The sequence below is a fragment of the Schistocerca cancellata genome, chromosome 1 (genome assembly GCF_023864275.1).
Source record: "Schistocerca cancellata isolate TAMUIC-IGC-003103 chromosome 1, iqSchCanc2.1, whole genome shotgun sequence".
Lineage (NCBI taxonomy): Eukaryota > Metazoa > Arthropoda > Insecta > Orthoptera > Acrididae > Schistocerca > Schistocerca cancellata.
The window spans coordinates 712,532,598-712,553,190 of NC_064626.1; the positions used below are offsets into that span (position 1 = coordinate 712,532,598).

A 20,593-nucleotide genomic window follows, 5' to 3' on the forward strand; every position below is an offset into this window, starting at 1 on the left:
ATATGTAAAATCGGTAAGCGGATCTAAATCCCCTATTCAGTCACTCGTTGACCACGATGGCACCGAAACAGAGGACGACCGAAGAAAGGCAGAAATACTGAATTCAGTGTTCCGAAACTGTTTCACTGCGGAAAATCGTAACACGGTCCCTGACTTCAGCCGTCGCACGGACGCCAAAATGGAAAATATTGAAATAAACGATATCGGAATTGAAAAACAACTGCTATCACTTAGTAGCGGAAAAGCATCCGGACCAGACGAGATACCCTTAACATTCTACAGTGATTATGCTAAAGAACTTGCCCCCTTTCTATCAGCAATTTATCGTAGATCGCTGGAAGAACGTAAAGTACCTAGCGACTGGAAGAAAGCGCAGGTCGTTCCCATTTTCAAGAAGGGTCATAAATCAGATGCGAATAATTATAGGCCTATTTCGCTTACGTCAATCTGTTGTAGAATAATGGAACATGTTTTGTGTTCTCGTATTATGACGTTCTTAGATAATACAAATCTCCTTCATCATAACCAACATGGATTCCGCAAACAGAGATCATGTGAAACTCAGCTCGCCCTATTTGCCCAAGAAATTCACAGTGCCGTAGACACTGGCGAGCAGATTGATGCCGTATTCCTGGACTTCAGGAAGGCATTTGATACGGTTCCGCACTTACGTTTAGTGAAAAAAATACGAGCTTACGGAATATCGGACCAGGTTTGTGATTGGATTCAGGATTTCCTAGAAGAAAGAACACAACATGTCATTCTTAACGGTTCAAAATCTGCAGATGTAGAGGTAATTTCGGGAGTACCGCAAGGAAGCGTGATAGGACCTTTATTGTTTACAATATACATAAATGACTTAGTTGACAACATCGGTAGCTCCGTGAGGCTATTTGCAGATGACACGGTTGTCTACAAGAAAGTAGCAACATCAGAAGACTCGTACGTACTCCAGGAAGACCTGCAGAGGATTAATGCATGGTGCGACAGCTGGCAGCTTTCCCTAAACGTAGATAAATGTAATATAATGCGCATACATAGGGGCAGAAATCCATTCCAGTACGATTATGCCATAGGTGGTAAATCATTGGAAGCGGTAACGACCGTAAAATACTTAGGAGTTACTATCCGGAGCGATCTGAAGTGGAATGATCACATAAAACAAATAGTGGGAAAAGCAGGCGCCAGGTTGAGATTCATAGGAAGAATTCTAAGAAAATGTGACTCATCGACGAAAGAAGTAGCTTACAAAACGCTTGTTCGTCCGATTCTTGAGTATTGCTCATCAGTATGGGACCCTTACCAGGTTGTATTAATAGAAGAGATAGACATGATCCAGCGAAAAGCAGCGCGATTCGTCATGGGGACATTTAGTCAGCGCGAGAGCGTTACGGAGATGCTGAACAAGCTCCAGTGGCGGACACTTCAAGAAAGGCGTTACGCAATACGGAGAGGTTTATTATCGAAATTACGAGAGAGCACATTCCGGGAAGAGATGGGCAACATATTACTACCGCCCACATATATCTCGCGTAATGATCACAACGAAAAGATCCGAGAAATTAGAGCAAATACGGAGACTTACAAGCAGTCGTTCTTCCCACGCACAATTCGTGAATGGAACAGGGAAGGGGGGATCAGATAGTGGTTCAATAAGTACCCTCCGCCACACACCGTAAGGTGGCTCACGGAGTATAGATGTAGATGTAGATGTATGATTCTTTCCAGGCTTATGAATTATGTCCAAATGGAATTCAATTAGCCTCATTGACCAATATGATGGCCTATTAGATGAACCCAATAATCGTTTTAATGCCATCTGATGCATGATAACTTTAAATTTTTGCACTGTGGATAGTACCGTAAGTATGTCACACCATAAATGAGGCTCACCATTTCCTTCTCAGTGGAAGAATAATTTCTCTTTGCATTTTTCAACTAATGTTAGTCATAGAGAACCATGTGTTTTATCCAATCTATTTCTTAGCTTAATATGCAGCCAAGCTCATGATTACTAACATCCCATGACAACATGAACACACACTCATAATTTGGAAAAACCAATACCATACTAGTTGTCAACAATTCTTTCAATTTTTTGAGCATTTCTTCACATTCTGGTATGCACATCTTTTTTCAAGTGAGTGAGAGGTCATGCTATTTCCACAAACTTTGGGATGAATTAATTGAATTAATTTGCTAACCCTGAAAATCTTGTATGGCTCTCACTAACCTATGATCTGTCCGTACTCCGAACTGATTAATCACTTGCCCTAAATATTGCACATCTTGTAATGCAAAGTGACACTCCTCTATAGTTAGTGTCAGGTGTGTTGTATGTAACCTTTCAAATACTTCCCTTAAGTGTAGCACATTCTCCTCCTTGTCCTTTGCATAAACACTTATATTGTTAGCCTCTTAAATACTTCCTTAAACACGTAGCACATGCTCTTCCATATCCTTCGCGAAAACAGTTATATTGTCCAAACACACCATACACTGCCTTGGATTCAGCCCTCACAAAACTCCATCCTACAAATGCTGAAATGTGACTGTTGCATTTTTGAACCCAAATGGTCTATGACAATACTGGCAGTGTGCCGTAGAGACCTTAAACATAACTTTTGGTTGGTCGTACGGTGCCAGTTCTAGCTAATGGTAGCCACTTTGTAGATACAAGGTGGAAGAATACTTGCATTGCCCCAAATTGTGTAAGGTTTCAATTATTTCTGGGATTGGAAATGTATGCATAATCATACAATTATTAAGATTATCTGTAGTCACAGCAATAACAATAAGCTCTGATACGATTATGACCGGTGCTCCGCAAGGACAAGTACTTTCTTCAGTAGTGCCATCCTGTAGCATGTGCTTAACGTACTACTCCATCACAGACTGCACATGATGATGTACACATTATGGTTTATAGTTCATGTCCGATTCATTCCCAGTTGATGTTTTCTGTTGTATGATTGTGGTCACTGGAAAAGGCCCATGAGGATTAAACAGTTCTTCAAACTGTAAGAACAACTCCACCATTGCTAATTTGTGTGTTCTTTCTAAGTGTTTCACTTTCGCCCGCAATACAGTTATACTTGAGGCTTGCTAATGCTTAGGGTCCAAATTCATTCCATCCAGATCATTATATTCTAAAATCTCTAAATTGGCAACCAACAAAACCTCAGGCAAATCCAAGTCTTCAGTTCCAAAGTTACCTATTCTGACAGTCACCATCTGCTCAGCGTTTATTTCCTGAACACTTACAACACACCATGTTTTGTCTCATTCATCTCCTCTCTCAGTGGCTCAATGACACATAATAGGATTACTGACAAATCAATTCCTACACTCATCTGTAGCTGTTTTCCCATACGTTTCAGTACTTAATTGCATGTATTCGTCTTTAGTGGCCTTACATGCAACCTAATTGGTTAATCATGTGCGAGAAGTGTGGTCCTGAGAACAGTTTACCCTAGATGAAACATTGTCCCACTGACTTGTACTGTGAGTTGCCCAGGGTCAGTTTTAGCATCTTGTTTATACAGACAATCCAACCTTAAGGGCACACAGTAACCATCACCAATTGGAGGGAAAACTTCCATGCGTTCCTGGAAATGCTTTCTCCCCGCCTGAAAATCCAATATCGCCAATCCCAGGAAACATGGGTCATTACCCCATAACTCCACATAACTTATGCCACGGTGGGTTATACTGCGTTTTGCCCATTGAGCCAAACTTGCCATAGACAATTGCACACCTGTGTCTAACAAAACATTGTCTTCTCTTCCATCCACTAAGTCAGTTAAGCAAAATTTCACCTCTCCACTTGTATCAATTTTGCTAAACTTTACTGGGAATGCCATTTGACAGTCCTAGGTCCACCATTGCTGCCTGATGATTAGCTATGCTGCATACTTCGCTAGCCACCGCACGGTGTGTGGCAGAGGGTGCCCTGTACCACAACTAGATGTTTCCTTTCCTATTCCACTCTCAGATGGAGCAAAGGAAGAACGACACTCTACCGTATTTACTCGAATCTAAGCCGCACTTTTTTTCCGGTTTTTGTAATCCAAAAAACCGCCTGCGGCTTAGAATCGAGTGCAAAATATGCGCAAGTTCTGAAAAATGGTGGTAGGTGCCGCCACTAATATATGTAGCGCTACACAGTCACGCTTTGCAAGCACAAAGATAAATACTGGCGCCAAAACCTCCGAGTCAGTAAATAAATTAAAAAAAGGTGGAAGACGAGCTTTTTTTCTCCGCCCCGAGTTTCGACCACTGCATTTTCATACATTATCCAACGAAGTAAATACAAATTCCGTATTGTTCATCTTCGAATGTAGCAGCATTTCAATGTACTATGAAAATCCGACTGGCAAGACTGTTTGGGATGTTTGTCAATATGGCCAACTCTACGTTCTGAATTTTTTCCTACCTGTGAGAAGAGATGGTTGCTAATAGGAACTTTTATGAATTGAGAATCACATGCAGTATTCTCTTCACCATAAGAATAATACGAATATAAACATTTTGCCATGTATTCTTTCGTGTTTGCTGCTATCTCATTTAAATCCTGTCTGCCTAATAAAGTTCGAAACTAGTGTGAGACAACAGCAAACGCGGAAGAATATACATGTTTATGTTCGTATTATTCTTATGCCTAATAGTGATACAGTCAGAAATCGAGCACGGCAATTGACTAGATTTTTAAATCTAAGATGACTCTAATTTCTGTGCAGAATGTAATGTACAAAAGAGGCGTCTGCAACGATTTTCAAACGGCGAAAAATTTTAGCTAAACTCTCGTTCAGAACATCTATCATACGCAGTCTATTATTTGGTTCTTGTTGATCATTATCAAAGAAAGCAGCAGTGTAAGGAACAACAAATAGCAGTCTTTTTTTTTTTTTCGTAAGCGGCGGTAGCGCGCACAAAAGCAAGCCATGCCGCGATCGGCGACAGTTCGTAAACACACATTATCAGAATGCGACAAACAATGCATGACACAGTACAACAACGCATTTTCAGCTTAGAGTGACGGTAACACCTATAACAAAGAGAAAAGCACTTGTCAGATCAAAGAAAAATAAGCAGTCGATTCAAAACAGACGAAGCACGTGAAAAAGGAAGGGTATCCGTATAAATACGGGCCTGACGCATAGCAATGGCTACCTGGTAAAGCTTAACTGCTAAGCTTACGACTCGAACCAAACTACTGTAGCTGTATCGTCATTCATTCGACCTAAATTGTGTCTCATATTACAATGGACCAACTTTGTTTCGATTTGGAGGTGCGGCCTAAAACTTTTCTCTCCCTTGAATTTTGAGTCTCAAATTTCAGGTGCGGCTTAGATTCGGGAAAATTTTTTTTTCCTTGATTTCGAGTCTCATTTTTTAGGTGCGGCTTAGATTCGAGTGCGGCTTAGATTCGAGTAAATACGGTATATGCCTCTGTATGAGACCTAATTTCTCATATCTTATCTTCATGGTCCTTGTGCAAAATGTATGTTGGCAGTAGTAGGATCATTTTGCAGTCCGCTTCAAATACCAGTTCACTGAACTTTCCCAGTAGTGTTCTTCAAAATGAATGTCTTCTTCCCTCCAGGGATTCCCACTTAAGCTCCTGAAGAATATTCGTAATGCTTGCTTGCTGATCAAACCTACTGGTAACAAATCTAGCTGTTCGCCTCTGAATTGCTTTGATGTCTTCTGTGAATCTGACCTGGTGTGGATCCCAAACACTTAAGCAGTGCTCAAGAATAGGTCACACTAGCATCCTATATGCAACATTTTCCTAAAATTCTTTCAATAAACCAAAGCCGACCATTTGCCTTCCATACCACAATCTATGCTTGTTCCATTTCATATTTCTTAGCATAGTTACACCCAGATATTTAAAAAACGTGACTGTGTCGAGCAGGACACTACTAAGGCCATATCTGAATATTACGGGTTTGTTTTCCCTATTCATCCACATTAACTTACTATTTTGTACAGTAAGAACCAGCTGCCATTCATCACACCAACTAGAAATTTTGTCTAGGTCATCTTGTATTAACCTACAGTCACTTATCTTTGTCACCTCCCTGTACACCACAGCATCATCAGCAAAGAACCACAGATTGCTGCCCACCCTGTCTACCAGATCATTTATGTACACACATCAAAAAAGTTTTGCATCACCTTGGTTCTGAGAGTTCCGGAACCTGTACAGAAAATTGGAATAGAGATCAACATAAACATCATTTCTGCCCCTTTTATTGCTCATGAAAACCACACATTGCATGTTGTGCCACCATACAGTAAGACCTTCAGAGGTGGTGGTCCGGATTGCTGTACATAAAGGTACCTCTAATACCCAGTAGCACGTCCTCTTGCATTGATGCATGCCTGTATTCGTCGTAGCATACTATCCAAAAGTTTATCGAGGCACTGTTGGTCCAAATTGTCCTACTCCTCAAGTGGTTGGTGGGTCACGTCATCCATAAACAGCCCTTATCGATCCGTCCCAGGCATGTTTGATAGGGTTCATGTCTGGAGAACAGGCTGGCCACTCTAGTCGAGGGATGTCATTATCCTGAAGGAAGTCATTCACAAGATGTGCACGATGGGGCGCGAATTGTCGTCCTTGTAGACGAATGCCTCGCCAATATGCTGCCGACATGGTTGCGCTATCAGTCGGAGGATGGCATTCGTGTATCATACAGCCGTTACGCCGCCTTCCATGACCACCACCAGCGTACCTCAGCCCCACATAATACCTCCCCTAAAACAGCTGGGAACCTCCACTTTGCTGCACTCACTGGACATTGTGTCTAAGGCATTCAGCGTGACCAAGTTGCCTCCGAACACGCCTCCGACGATTGTCTGATTGAAAGCATATGCGACACTCATTGCTGAGAGAATGTGATGCCAATCCTGAGCAGTCCATTTGGCATTTTGTTGTGCCCATCGGTACCGCATTGCATGGTGTCGTCGTTACAAAGATGATCTCACCATGGACATTGGGAGTGAAGTCGCGCATCATGCAGCCTATTGCGCACAGTTTGAGTCATAACATGATGTCCTTTGCCTGCATGAAAAGCATTTTTCAACATGGTGGCGTTACTGTTACGGTTCCTCTGAGCTATAATCCATAGGTTGCAGTCATCCGCTGCAGTAGTAGTCCTTGGGCGGCCTGACCGAAGCATGCCATCGACAGTTCCTGTCTCTGTGTATCTTTCCATGTCTGAACAACACCACTCCAAGACGCCCTTCCTGACACAAAGTAATAATTCTGATGCAATCGAACTGTGGTATTGACCGTCTAGGCATGGTTGAACTACAGACAACACGAGCCGTGTACCCCCTTCCTGGTGGAATGACTGGAACTGATTGGCTGTCAGGGCCCCTATGTCTAATAGGTGCTGCTCATACATTGTTGTTTACATCTTTGGGTGGGTTTAGTGACATCCTTAACAATCAAAGCGACTGTGTGTCTCTGATGCAATATCCACAGTCAACATCTATCTTCAGGTGTTCTGGGAACTGGGGTGATGCAAAACTTTTTTTGATGTGTGTATATAGAAAATAGCAGCAGTCCTATCATACTTCCCTGGGGTGCTCCAGATGTTTGCCCTGTCAATGCTCGTCATCGAGGACAACATACTGTGTTCTGTTATTTAAGAAGTCTTTGAGCCAGTCACATATCTGGGAGCCTATTCTGTACGAACATACCTTTGTTAACATCTGCAGTGGGGTTCCATGTCAAATACTTTTCGGAAATCTAGAAATATTGAATCTACCTGTTGCCCATCGTCCATAACTCGCAATATATGATGCAATGCTTTCTAAAACTGTGCTGCTTCGTGGACATGAGCTTTTCAGTCCCTAGGAAATTGGAATATATTCTAGAATTCAGCAGCAAACCGATGTTAAGGATATTGGTCTGTAATCATGCGGGTCCGTTCTTTTACCCTTCTTATATACAGGAGTCACCTACGCTTCTTTCCAGTCACTTGGCACTTTCGCTGGTTGAGATATTAATGATAAATGCAAACTAAGTAAGGGGCCAACAACGGAGAGTACTTTTTGTAAAAACAAGTTGGGATTCCATCCAGACCTGGTGACTTATCTGTTTTCATCTCTTTCCGTTGTTTCTCCACGCCAGGGATGCTTATTACACTATCATCTATATGAGACTCCGTGAGATGGTCAAATGATGGTATGTTTGTATTATTCTCCTGGGTGAAAAATTTCTTAAACAGGGGGCTTAGAACTTCGACCTTCCTTTTGCTATTCTCTGTCTGTACCTCCCCGTCCTGCACCCTACTCTGCCTACAGTCTCATTCCCAATGCCCACTTTTCCTCAAAAAGACATCAAGTCCCTTACTCCGTCCATGAAAGTTTTGGTGGATTCACGCTGGCCATTGTGACATTATTGAACTGCTCCCATTAATATCTGAAAATATTTTATCTCCTATGATGCTGCAGTAAGCTTTTCCTCAACACTTTTAATGTTTGAGCATTTATTAACTTTCTTATCTTGTATGAAGTGTAACTTAACCATATGTAACAACTGTCTCTTACCAATAAGTCAACTTCACAGCCGTCAACAGGTTGTCCACAAATACTAACACAGCCTCCCCTTTCTTACCCAGAAAATATGCAGGTCTGTGTCATCTGCCCTCATTTGAGGTACTTGATCTAGCAAAGACTGAGCCAGGCCTGTAGCAATAACCCCTTGTTCCCCTAGTTTACTCATTGTAGAACATGTGTCTCAAACAATAAAAAAAAATGTACCAGGAAAAATATTGTTACACACATACTTAATCCTTACACCTGAGTGCCAACCGTGAACGTGGTGAGCAATCACTGGTGTAATGTCCAGGCCTCCTGTATTTGAAGCAAATCACTTGGGAGGATTGAGCACAAGCAGTACTATGCCCAGCAAATTACATTGTACACACAGCTAATTGGGTGCATATCAGCATGTTCTCTAGTGTTCTACCCAAACTCCTTCAAATCATTGCCTGAGTCCACTTTCATGAACTGAACTCTGAACGCCATTCTCCAAAACAAACGACCAGATAGTTTTAACCACTGGGACAGAAAACAAACAATTTGTTGTCACTCACCATCATTCACAATATGATGATGAAGCTGCTTGCTGTTCAATGTCACTGATTCTCCTGACACCATTGTAATGGCTGGCAGCACTTATGGCACCAATGTAATTGCTGCATAGTTGTGGACACTATGTAAGCCAAGATGGTCAATTCAGGATGCTGTGTAACACGTAGGGTTGTTACTACCAGTCCCAAGGTTGGTAGTCGTCAAATCAGAAATGCTTCCTCAGTAGTAACAATCTGTACTCATTGAGACTGTTGTACTGTGCTGTTGGTGGTGACTTGAATGTTGTCAGGCACGACCCTGCTACACTCAGTGTCAAGGAACATTGTTGTGAAGATGGCAGCAGCTGCTCCACTCAGCATAAGACAGCAAGTTATCTTGTGTGGTAACCATTCTCCATTGGTGCAGCATCAGATGCTGGTACGACATGGGTGGCCGAATACTGAATGTGCCAGTTGATTGTGACAGACGCTGGCAGGCTGGGCTATGGTGCTAGGCAGAAGTGTAGGGACAAGGTAGCACAATGCCCGTGCCATGCAAAAGCCAGAACATGGGTGAAGCAAGAAGCATCAGAGGCAGCTGGACACGAGTCAGCAGTGGCAGAACATGTGTACACTGGACAGACAGTGGGTCAGAAGCGAGGAGAGCTGGTGCACAGACTCTGAACCAGAGATGCCCAGAGGCTGGTTGGTGTCACTCTGGAGGTGATCCCAACTGGATAATTCAAGCCCTGCAGCGTTAGGTCTAGGAGCAGCTGTCAGAAGCAGCAGCTGGCTGTAGTTAAGACTGGGTGATCTGCATTGGGCTGTCTGTTGGCATCAAATACCGGTATTTCTCGGTGTCGGTAGCATTCGAAGACATCGTACTGCTAGGTCCGCACTGTGAGTATTTATGGCAGATTTGCCCAGCTTTGTTGTGACCAACCCCCACTACTGGTCACGTAGGGACGGAGGCGGTGCAGTACTGTGCCAAAACGTGAGGTAATTCAGCTCACTGCTGTGGCGGACTGAGGTCTCACACCATGCCACCTCAGCAGTATTCCAGCTCTGGCAGTGGAATTCCACAGTAGCTAGCTGGTCCACCTGAAGTCTTCTTGGAGAGGTGTTAGCACGACAGTAGAGTTGCCCAACAGGAGTCCTTATCAAGCTGGACTAATTTGAAAAAAGGGAAGACTGATTCCTGTAGAGATATGTTCATTGTGAAGTGCTTGTGTAAAGTGTGAGAACATCCCAGAAATCCTCACAAAATCTCAGTGGGGATATTAAAGAAATGTGCCATATGTGGAAAGCACCATTGCTGTTAATATTCTTAATAGTCTGTGAGGATGCACTGCTATACAAAACAAAAATATATTACTATCAACATTCTATATTTTACTTGATACTCAGAAAAGAAAAATTGGAATAAAAGCAGGTGTATGCAGAAGATTATTTACTGTATTTCTTCCCTCACAACATTCACAAAAGGAAAAGGAGATGTGAGGGTAGATCAATTCTGGTGCACTATATACACGCCATATAGTGGCTTGCAGTGAGTACAGTTGTGATCGTAGATATCAGTGGGAAAGCATGTGAATAAAATTTGTACACCACATATCCATAGTAACTATTTATTTAAAAATAATCAGTTGTATTACTCTGAACCTGATAAACTGCACATTCATTTTGTAAGTGTTCTCCTACACTACAAGAGTAACTCTGAGCAATCTAAATGTCTCTCTTTGCATATACTCTTCATTAAATTCATTGACAAATATTTACCTAAATATTTTCAGTAGATATCCTTTGCATGTCTCTCAGGATGATGTTGCCATGCAGGTGTGTGTGTGTGTGTGTGTGTGTGTGTGTGTGTGTGTGTGTGTGTGTGTGTGCTGTATAGTTTTGAAGAAAGAATTGCCATAAAGCTTCTTACATTCTCAGTCTTACGTGCCTATTGATTTCTCAGGGCATCAGCTGTCTCTTCCATTATTAATAGTCTACCAATGGCCTTCCATTACCATATTTGAATTTTCCTTTGTAGTTTATAATGATTATTTAACATTTCTTTACTTTGGTATTCCCTTGTTTTTTTTTTGTAGTGGATGGTGCTATTCATCGGGCAGCTGGTCCAGAATTGAAGAATGAGTGCAAAGGACTTGGAGGCTGTGAGGCTGGTGACGCAAAAATTACAAGCGGCTATAAATTACCATCAAAATGTTAGTAAGTTTTGACTATAGCGTAGTCAGAAATATTTGTTTGCAGTAGTGAAATATAATCATGTAAAAGTAAAATTTCTGTTTGTAAAAGACAAATTAAAGGTAAGAGAAAATATATATATATATATATATGTGTGTGTGTGTGTGTGTGTGTGTGTGTGTGTGTGTGTGTGTGTGTGTGTCTATCAACATACCAACGCTTTCGTTTGGTAAGTCACATTATCTTTGTTTTTAGATATATTTTCCCCACGTGGAATGTTTCCCTCTAAACGAAAGCGTTGGTATGTTGATAGACACACAAACACACACAAAATAAAAGCGTTCACAACTCACGGTTGGTTCATCAGGAAAGAGGGAAGGAGAGGGAAAGATGAAAGGATGTGGGTTTTAAGGGAGAGGGTAAGGAGTCATTCCAATCCCGAGAGTGGAAAGACTTACCTTAGGGGAGAAAAAAGGACAGGTATACACTCGCACACAAACACACATATCCATCCGCACATATACAGACACAAGCAGACATGTAAAGGCAAAGAGTTTGGGCAGAGATGTCAGTCAAGGCAGAAGTACAGAGGCAAAGATGTTGTTGAATGACAGGTGAGGTATAAGTGGCGGCCACTTGAAATTAGCGGAGGTTGAGGCCTGGTGGGTAACGGGGAGAGAGGATATATTGAAAGGCAAGTTCCCATCTCCGGAGTTCTGATAGGTTGGTGTTAGTGGGAAGTATCCAGATAACCTGGACGGTGTAACAGTGTGCCAAGATGTGCTGGCCGTGCACCAAGGCATGTTTAGCCACAGGGTGATCCTCATTACCAACAAACACTGTCAGCTTTCAGACAACACTAAATACAATGTTTGCCAATGTAATCCCATTCCTGATGTCCAGGCGGAGCTTCAAGGAATCCTCAGAACCTTAGGCCCCCTACAAAACCTTTCACCTGACTCCATCAACCTCCTGACCCCACCGACACCCCGCACCCCTACCTACTTCCTATAATTCACAAACCCAATCATCCCGGTCGCCCCATTGTAGCTGGTTACCAAGCCCCCACAGAACGTATCTGTGCCTACGTAGATCAACACCTTCAACCCATTACCTGCAGTCTCCCATCCTTCATCAAAGACACCAACCACTTTCTCGAACACCTGGAATCCTTACCCAACCTGTTACCCCCGGAAACCATCCTTGTAACCATTGATGCCACTTCCTTATACACAAATATTCCGCACGTCCAGGGCCTCGCTGCGGTGGAGCACTTCCTTTCACGCCGATGACCTGCCACCCCACCTAAAACCTCTTTCCTCATTACCTTAGCCAGCTTCATCCTGACTCACAACTTCTTCACTTTCGAAGGCCAGACATACCAACAACTAAAGGGAACAGCCATGGGTACCAGGATGGCCCCCTCGTACCCCAACCTATTCATGGGTCGCTTAGAGGAAGCCTTCTTAGTTACCCAGGCCTGCCAACCCAAAGTTTGGTACAGATTCATTGATGACATCTTCATGATCTGGACTCACAGTGAAGAAGAACTCCTTAATTTCCTCTCCAACCTCAACTCCTTTGGTTCCATCAGATTCACCTGGTCCTACTCCAAATCCCATGTCACTTTCCTTGACGTTGACCTCCATCTGTCCAATGGCCAGCTTCACACATCAGTCCACATCAAACCCACCAATAAGCAACAGTACCTCCATTATGACAGCTGCCACCCATTCCATATCAAACGGTCCCTTCCCTACAGCCTAGGTCTTCGTGGCAAACGAATCTGCTCCAGTCCTGAATCCCTGAACCATTACACCAACAACCTGAAAACAGCTTTCACATCCCGCAACTACCCTCCCGACCTAGTACAGAAGCAAATAACCAGAGCCACTTCCTCATCCCCCACAAACCCAGAACCTCCCACAGAAGAACCCCAAAAGTTCCCCACTTGTGACAGGATACTTTCCGGGACTGGATCAGACTCTGAATGTGGCTCTCCAGCAGGGATACGACTTCCTCAAATCCTGCCCTGAAATGAGATCCATCCTTCATGAAATCCTCCACACTCCACCAAGAGTGTCTTTCCGCCGTCCACCTAACCTTTGTAACCTCTTGGTTCATCCCTATGAAATCACCAAACCACCTTCCCTACCCTCTGGCTCCTACCCTTGTAACCGCCCATGATGTAAAACCTGTCCCATGCACCCTCCCACCACCATCTACTCCAGTCCTGTAACCCGGAAGGTGTACACGATCAAAGGCAGAGCCACGTGTGAAAGCACCCACGTGATTTACCGACTGACCTGCCTACACTGTGAAGCTTTCTATGTGGGAATGACCAGCAACAAACTGAGGATCACCCTTGAAGCTCCGCCTGGACATCAGGAATGGGATTACATTGGCAAACTTTGTAATTAGTGTTGTCTGAAAGCTGACAGTGTTTGTTGATAATGAGGATCACCCTGTGGCTAAACATGGCTTGGTGCACAGCCAGCACATCTTGGCACACTGTTACACCGTCAGAGTTATCTGGATACTTCCCACTAACACCAACCTGTCAGAACTCCGGAGATGGGAACTTGCCCTTCAGTATATCCTCTCTTCTCGTTATCCACCAAGCCTCAACCTCAGCTAATTTCAAGTTGCCGCCGCTCATACCTCACCTCTCTTTCAACAACTTCTTTGCCTCTGTACTTCCGCCTCGACTGACATCTCTGCCCAAACTCTTTGCCTTTACGTATGTCTGCTTGTGTCTGTATATGTGTGTTTGTGTGCGAGTGTATACCTGCCCTTTTTTCCCCTAAGGTAAGTCTTTCCGCTCCCGGGATTGGAATGACTCCTTACCCTGTCCCTTAAAACCCAAATCCTTTCGTCTTTCCCTCTCCTTCCCTCTTTCCTGACGAGGCAACCGTTGGTTGCGAAAGCTAGAATTTTGTGTGTATGTTTGTGTTTGTTTGTGTGTCTATCGACGTGCCAGTGCTTTCGTTTGGTAAGTCACATCATCTTTGTTTTTAGATATATTTTTTCCCACGTGGAATGTTTCCTTCTATTATATTCATATCATTAATTTGAACCCAACAATTATGTTTGTTATTGTCACTGTTACATTTCGAAATCTTTTTTGTCGTCTTATTTTCTCTTTTTGTTTTTGCCAGTAGTTTCACTTTGTATTCACCTTCTCCTTTTTACCGTAATCTACTATACAATTTTATCCCTCCTATATATACTCAACAATACATCACCCACTTCCAAACCATAACCAAAAAAATTTTTTTCCGCTTTCAACACCACCGCTGCTATAAAATCCACCGTTTCTCTTTCACCTATTAAACAACCATTTCGTCTAGTTCTGATAACTTTCACTTTATTTTCATTTCCGTTTTTCACACATCACTGATAATTTTTAGCCGCTTCCCACGGGTTTTAACGTCATTATTTCTTCGCCAGACAATTGTTAGCCTCATTTTCATAATCCGCCACCACAAAACCACTCCTTTTAATACATTTACACGCAGCTTTTTCGAAATTTTCCCGAATTTCTCCATCCTTTAACGTGTTTTGGCGGCAACACAACCACTTAACCTTTGTGCACATCGTTGTCTACCAACCCAAGTTCACCACAGGATCAACATAGCCCAGCTTTAACCAACACTTTTTCGCCTTTTTTCACAACAGATCTCCAGTTAACTTTCTCCAGTTATTTTCATTTTCATTTCAACCTCGTGTTACACTTTCCACCTTCTAATACCATGTCACCCTCACAACACCCCCACAACGACCCCATTAAGTTTTATTTACATTCCCTCCGCAAACATGCCTTCACCCTAGCCAGATTACGCTCGCATATTTTATTTTCTCAGGCTTGTCTGACATTTGGCATTACCCCCAAAGGCCACACACTTAAAGTTCCCATCTCTGGCTGCAACCCTTCTTTCCATCAGTCCCTATACCAGTTCCAAACTGAACAATCCATTGCCCTCACCCACCTAAAAAGGCCTCTGTATATGTCTGCTTGTGTCTGTATATGTGTGGATGGATATGTGTGTGTGTGCGAGTGTATACCTGTCCTTTTTTCCCCCTAAGGTAAGTCTTTCCGCTCCCGGGATTGGAATGACTCCTTACCCTCTCCCTTAAAACCCAAATCCTTTCGTCTTTCCCTCTCCTTCCCTCTTTCCTGACGAGGCAACCGTTGGTTGCGAAAGCTAGAATTTTGTGTGTATGTTTGTGTGTGTTTGTGTGTCTATCGACGTGCCAGCGCTTTCGTTTGGTAAGTCACATCATCTTTGTTTTTAGATATATTTTTTCCCACGTGGAATGTTTCCCTCTATTATATATATATATATAAAAATCAGTTGTTAGAAAATATTTTGGAAATTACAGCCAGAAGTTGACAATAAGTCATATTTTATAAAGTAGGATATTATGTGTTTTTACCCAGTGACAGCACCTGTAGATTGCTTCCTTTCGTGAAATGGCTAACCTGAGTTATCTGTAATAATCTCATCACAATGTTCTTCTTTTTACCACCCTTCCTCTTCCTTTTTGTTGCTCCCTTTCTTCCCAGTGAACATCACTTTTTTTGCTTGTCTTTATTAATATTGCTTAAAAAGGAAGCAATATACGTGCTGCCAGTTCGTAAATACGCATAATATCCTAATTCGTAAAATATTACTTATTGTCAACTTCTGGCAGTAATTAACAGACAAAAGTTTGTTGGTTAGAGTTTTCAATTACTGAGAACAACTAATCCCATCCAGGAGCTTGAAGTACTAAGTAAATAATTACATGTGTGTTAACAAAGAGGCAAATGGGTTTGGCTGATATTTGCTTTCAGGACGCACAGTTATCAAAACAGCTAGTAGAAATGCATATGAAACAATAATTTTAGAAAAAGGGTAGTATTCTTAGTTTTCAAAATTGCGGGTTTTTTCTCGCAGGCAAGAAAGTAGTTGTTGTTGTGGTCTTCAGTCCTGAGACTGGTTTGATGCAGCTCTCTATGCTACTCTATTCTGTGCAAGCTTCTTCATCTCCCAGTATCTACTGTAGCCTACATCCTTCTGAATCTGCTTAGTGTATTCGTCTCTTGGTCTCCCTCTACGATTTTTACCCTCCACACTGCCCTCCAATACTAAATTGGTGATCCCTCAATGTCCCAGAACATGGCCTACCAACCGATCCCTTCTTATAGTCAAGTTGTGCCACAAGCTCCTCTTCTCCCCAATTCTATTCAATACCTCCTCCTTAGTTATGTGATCTACCCATCTGATCTTCAGCATTCTTCTGTAGCACCACATTTCGAAAGCTTCTATTCTCTTCTTGTACAAGCTATTTATTGTCCACGTTTCACTTCCATACATGGCTACACTCCATACAAATACTTTCAGAAATGACTTCCTGACATTTAAATCTATACTCGATGTTAACAAATTTTTCTTCTTCAGAAATGCTTTCCTTGCCATTGCCAGTCTGCATATTATATCCTCTCTACTTCGACCATCATCAGTTATTTTGCTCCCCAAATAGCAAAACTCCTTTACTACTTTAAGTGTATCATTTCCTAATCTAATCCCCTGAGCATCACTCAACTTAACTCGACTACATTCCATTAACCTCGTTTTGCTTTTGTTGATGTTCATCAAGAAAGTAGGAAACCTTATAGTTTCATAAGTTACAAGTAGAGTTACTGTGTGTTATTATTATTATTATTGTTGTTGTTGTTGTTGTTGTTGTTGTTGTTGTTTTAACTCACTCTTTATCAGCTATACTGTGTGTGGCTATTCATGTAGGTATGTACATCTACATCTGCACTCTGCAAACCACTGTGAAGTGCATGGCAGAGGGTATGCGCTACCATACCGTTTATTAGGGCTTTTTCCCATTTCATTCTTATAGGGAGTACAGGAAAAATGATTGTTTAAATGCCTCTGTGCATGCTGTAATTAATAATCTAGTCTAATCTTATCCTCATGATCCCTATGGGTGCGATATGTAGATGGATGTAGTATATTCTGAGAATCATCATTTAAAGCCAGTTCTTGAAACTTTGTTAGTAGACTTACTTGGGATGGTTTCTGTCTATTCTCAAGAGCCTGCCAGTTCAGTTCTTTCAACATCTCAGTGACACACTCCCACAGGTTAAACAAAGCTATGGCCATTTGTGCTGCTCTTCTCTGCATATATTCTGTATTCCCTGCCAGTCTTATCTGGCACAGGTCGCACACACTTTAGTAGTATTCTAGGATGAGTACATGAGCGACTTCTAAGCATTCTCCTTTGTAGAATGGTTGTATTTCCCTCATATTTTAACAGTAAACCGAAACCCGCTTTACCTACGACTGAGCCGACGTGATCTTTCCCCTTCCGTGTCCCTACCTAAGTATGAAACCAGAATTTGGTTGCAATAATTACATGTCTGTTGTTTGGAGAAAGAAAAAAAGACAGTTCTTCTCTTGAGGTGAACCAGTCAGTGAGCCATTTTTGTTCCATTTCCTATGAATTGGAACATTGTTCAGCAAGAGCTTGTCCCAGTGGTGCAAATAGATGATAATCGGGTGGAGCCAAGACTGGAGAATAACCTGCATGCTCTAGTATTTCCCAGCTGAATGCCTTAGTTGTTTCCTTGACCAATTTGGCTATGTGGGTGATGGGGCATTATCTTGGACCAATATGACTTTCTTACTCATTTATATATATTCTGGTCATTTTTCACGTAATGCTGGTTTAAATCAATCATTTGCTGTTGGCAGCAATCTGTGTTATCAGTTTCACCAGGTTGTAAGAGCTCATAATAGATTACATCCTTCTGATCACAACAAACACAGAACATTGTCTTTTTTCCAAAGCAATTTGGTCTTGCAGTGGATGCTGATGGTTTACCTGGATTCATCCATGATTTACAATGCTTAGGATTCTCAAAATATATCCATTTTTCATCAACTGTCACTATTCAATGGAGAAATGACTTGCTTTTGTATCTGGTGAACAGCATTTCACAAGTGGTCTTTCGATTTGCTTGTTGTCTTTCATCCAGTTCATGCAGAACCCATTGTACTACTTTCTGCACCTTTCCCATAGTTTTCAACCAAAGATAAACAGCTTTCTAGGTCACATTCAATTGCTCCGCGAGTTCCAGTTGAGTTTGAGTACCATCTTCATCCAATAAGACCTGCAATTGTTGTCTTCAAACTTTTTCGGTGGGTTCCCACACTCGTCGTTTCTAATGTCAAAATCACAACTTTTAAATTTTTTGGACCACTCCAAAGAGCATGTTCACTGAAAGCTTCAACAAGCATTTGATGTGATTCCGCTGCAGTTTTCTTCAAACGATAAGAGAAAACCAATGCTGTCCACTAATCATAGTTCGTAGGCACAAAACTCGAAATTTTTATGGATTTGAAGCAGATACCAATGTATGAAAACTTGGGTTACTGTGTGTAGACATTCGTCATCAGCCATTACAGGAAGCAGATGGCTCTGTAGATGAGGTCTCATGGGCCCTGTAGTGTTTCGAGTATTTCTGCGTAAATTTGAGAACCACTCGGCCTTCCACCATCTCGAACACATGATATTTTAGATGTGAGTGGGAGAAAGGAACCCTGTCTACTGCACATCACCTGTCTGTGTGTGCAGGTGTGAAATCAGTCGTGAGCAAAAGGTCGATGTGGCAGTTGAACTGCACCAACAAGTACTTGTCGAGCGATCCATGGAAGTTGTAGTGAAAGCACATGGAAGAACCAAGGAACTTCTGTGTTATTCTGTTTGTAATTGTGACTATTGTTAGTGACAAAAGAACAATTGAGATTCTGAATTGTGAAAAAACTCTTATCTTGGGCTTGCTGAAGGCAAGATGTATTTTACAATATGTTTGTAGTATAGGCATGGTTGTTAAGCCGACTCGTTTCTAAATGGACTTAAATCTGTTTCTAATGAGAGACGATAAGAGTTACTTACGAGAAGCTGAATGTTATGTGTGAAGTGTGAATTTTGTTCTTTATGCAGCTCGTATATATCCATAGCTATTGAAAAGTATTCCCTGAGTACCTTATTTCACAAAGAGAGAGAGGGAGAGAGAGAGAGAGAGAGAGAGAGAGAGAGTCTTAAAGGTTCCTGTGACTAGCATCATTCCTTGGAGAAGTTTGTAGAGATTTCAGAAGCCGGCTATCTGGAGGAGAAGATCGGCTGCGCATTCCCAAGTAACTCAGCTCGTGTGAGAGAAGTGAGGAGTTTGCACACACATATCACACACTCTTCTAGCTGTCATAAACGTTGGAGCTTTACACTGAGGGATAGCACCATCCGTAGGGAAATTACGGTTTCATACTTCCACACCTGGTATATTTTTTGTTTTGTTTTGGAAAGTGCACAATTTTACATTTTTGGACATTTAAAACAAGCTACCAATCATTGCACCACTTTGAAATCTCATCAAGGTATGACTGAATATTTGTACAGCTTTATTCAGACTGTATTTCATTGTAGATAACTGCAACATCTGCGAAAAGTCTGAGGTTACTATTAATACTGTCCACATGATTATTTTGGTTCATCATGAACAGCCGGCTATGAGCGCTTTTCGCTTACTGTGTTACAAGATAAGTAATTTAGCTAGTAATTAATCGTTTTTGCTGTCTAGATAGTATTTATTTGCATTAGTGTCGGATAGACGTGACAAATCGAAGGCTTCAGTTTTTATTTGCGTCTGAATAAGATAAGCGAAGTTTCCGTTTAGGACAGTTCCACGTTTACGCAAATGTTTGTTTACATTCTTAACTGATGTTAAATACGCAGGATTATCAATTAATTCAGTGCACAGTACTCAGTATTTGTGATTATTAGTGTCATTTAGACTCGATATATTGAAGGGAGCAGTTTTTATATGTTTTATTAGGTTATTTTTCGCATGTACGTAAACATTTGTTTAAATTATAAATATGAGGGTTAATCAGTTTAAGTTAGTGTGCAATACTCAGTATTCATGTTTATTAGAGTCATTTAGACTTGATACATTGAAGGTAGCAGATTTTATATGTTTTATTAGGAATAGTGATACTGACAGTGAATTCTAACCTCACTTGTATACGTTTAACTAGCACAACCTGTGACCATTAACAAGTAAGCAAATATAAAATATGTGGTAAATTAGTATTACACTACAATATCTGAGTAAATCAGTGTTACACTACAACTTCTGAGCCCTTCTTTCATACGGTTTAGTTAGCAGGAAGCTAAAACTCACCTGTCCATTTGCTTAAATTCCTTAGCTTGTTGTGGGCTTTAGTGATCATGTACTGTAAGCCCATCGGTTC

At 41.7% G+C, this 20,593-nt stretch overlaps 1 protein-coding gene across 7 annotated transcripts in view; it reads left to right on the forward strand.

The window, feature by feature from the left end:
- LOC126184895 (macro domain-containing protein RSc0334-like) overlaps positions 1-20,593 on the forward strand; it is a 116,589-nt gene that overhangs the window by 42,485 nt on the left and 53,511 nt on the right. For all 7 annotated transcript variants that reach the window (XM_049927551.1, XM_049927586.1, XM_049927530.1 and 4 more), the window contains one exon: positions 11,189-11,305. In XM_049927551.1, coding sequence (XP_049783508.1) covers positions 11,189-11,305 — 117 coding nt within the window. The remainder of the gene's footprint in view (positions 1-11,188; positions 11,306-20,593) is intronic.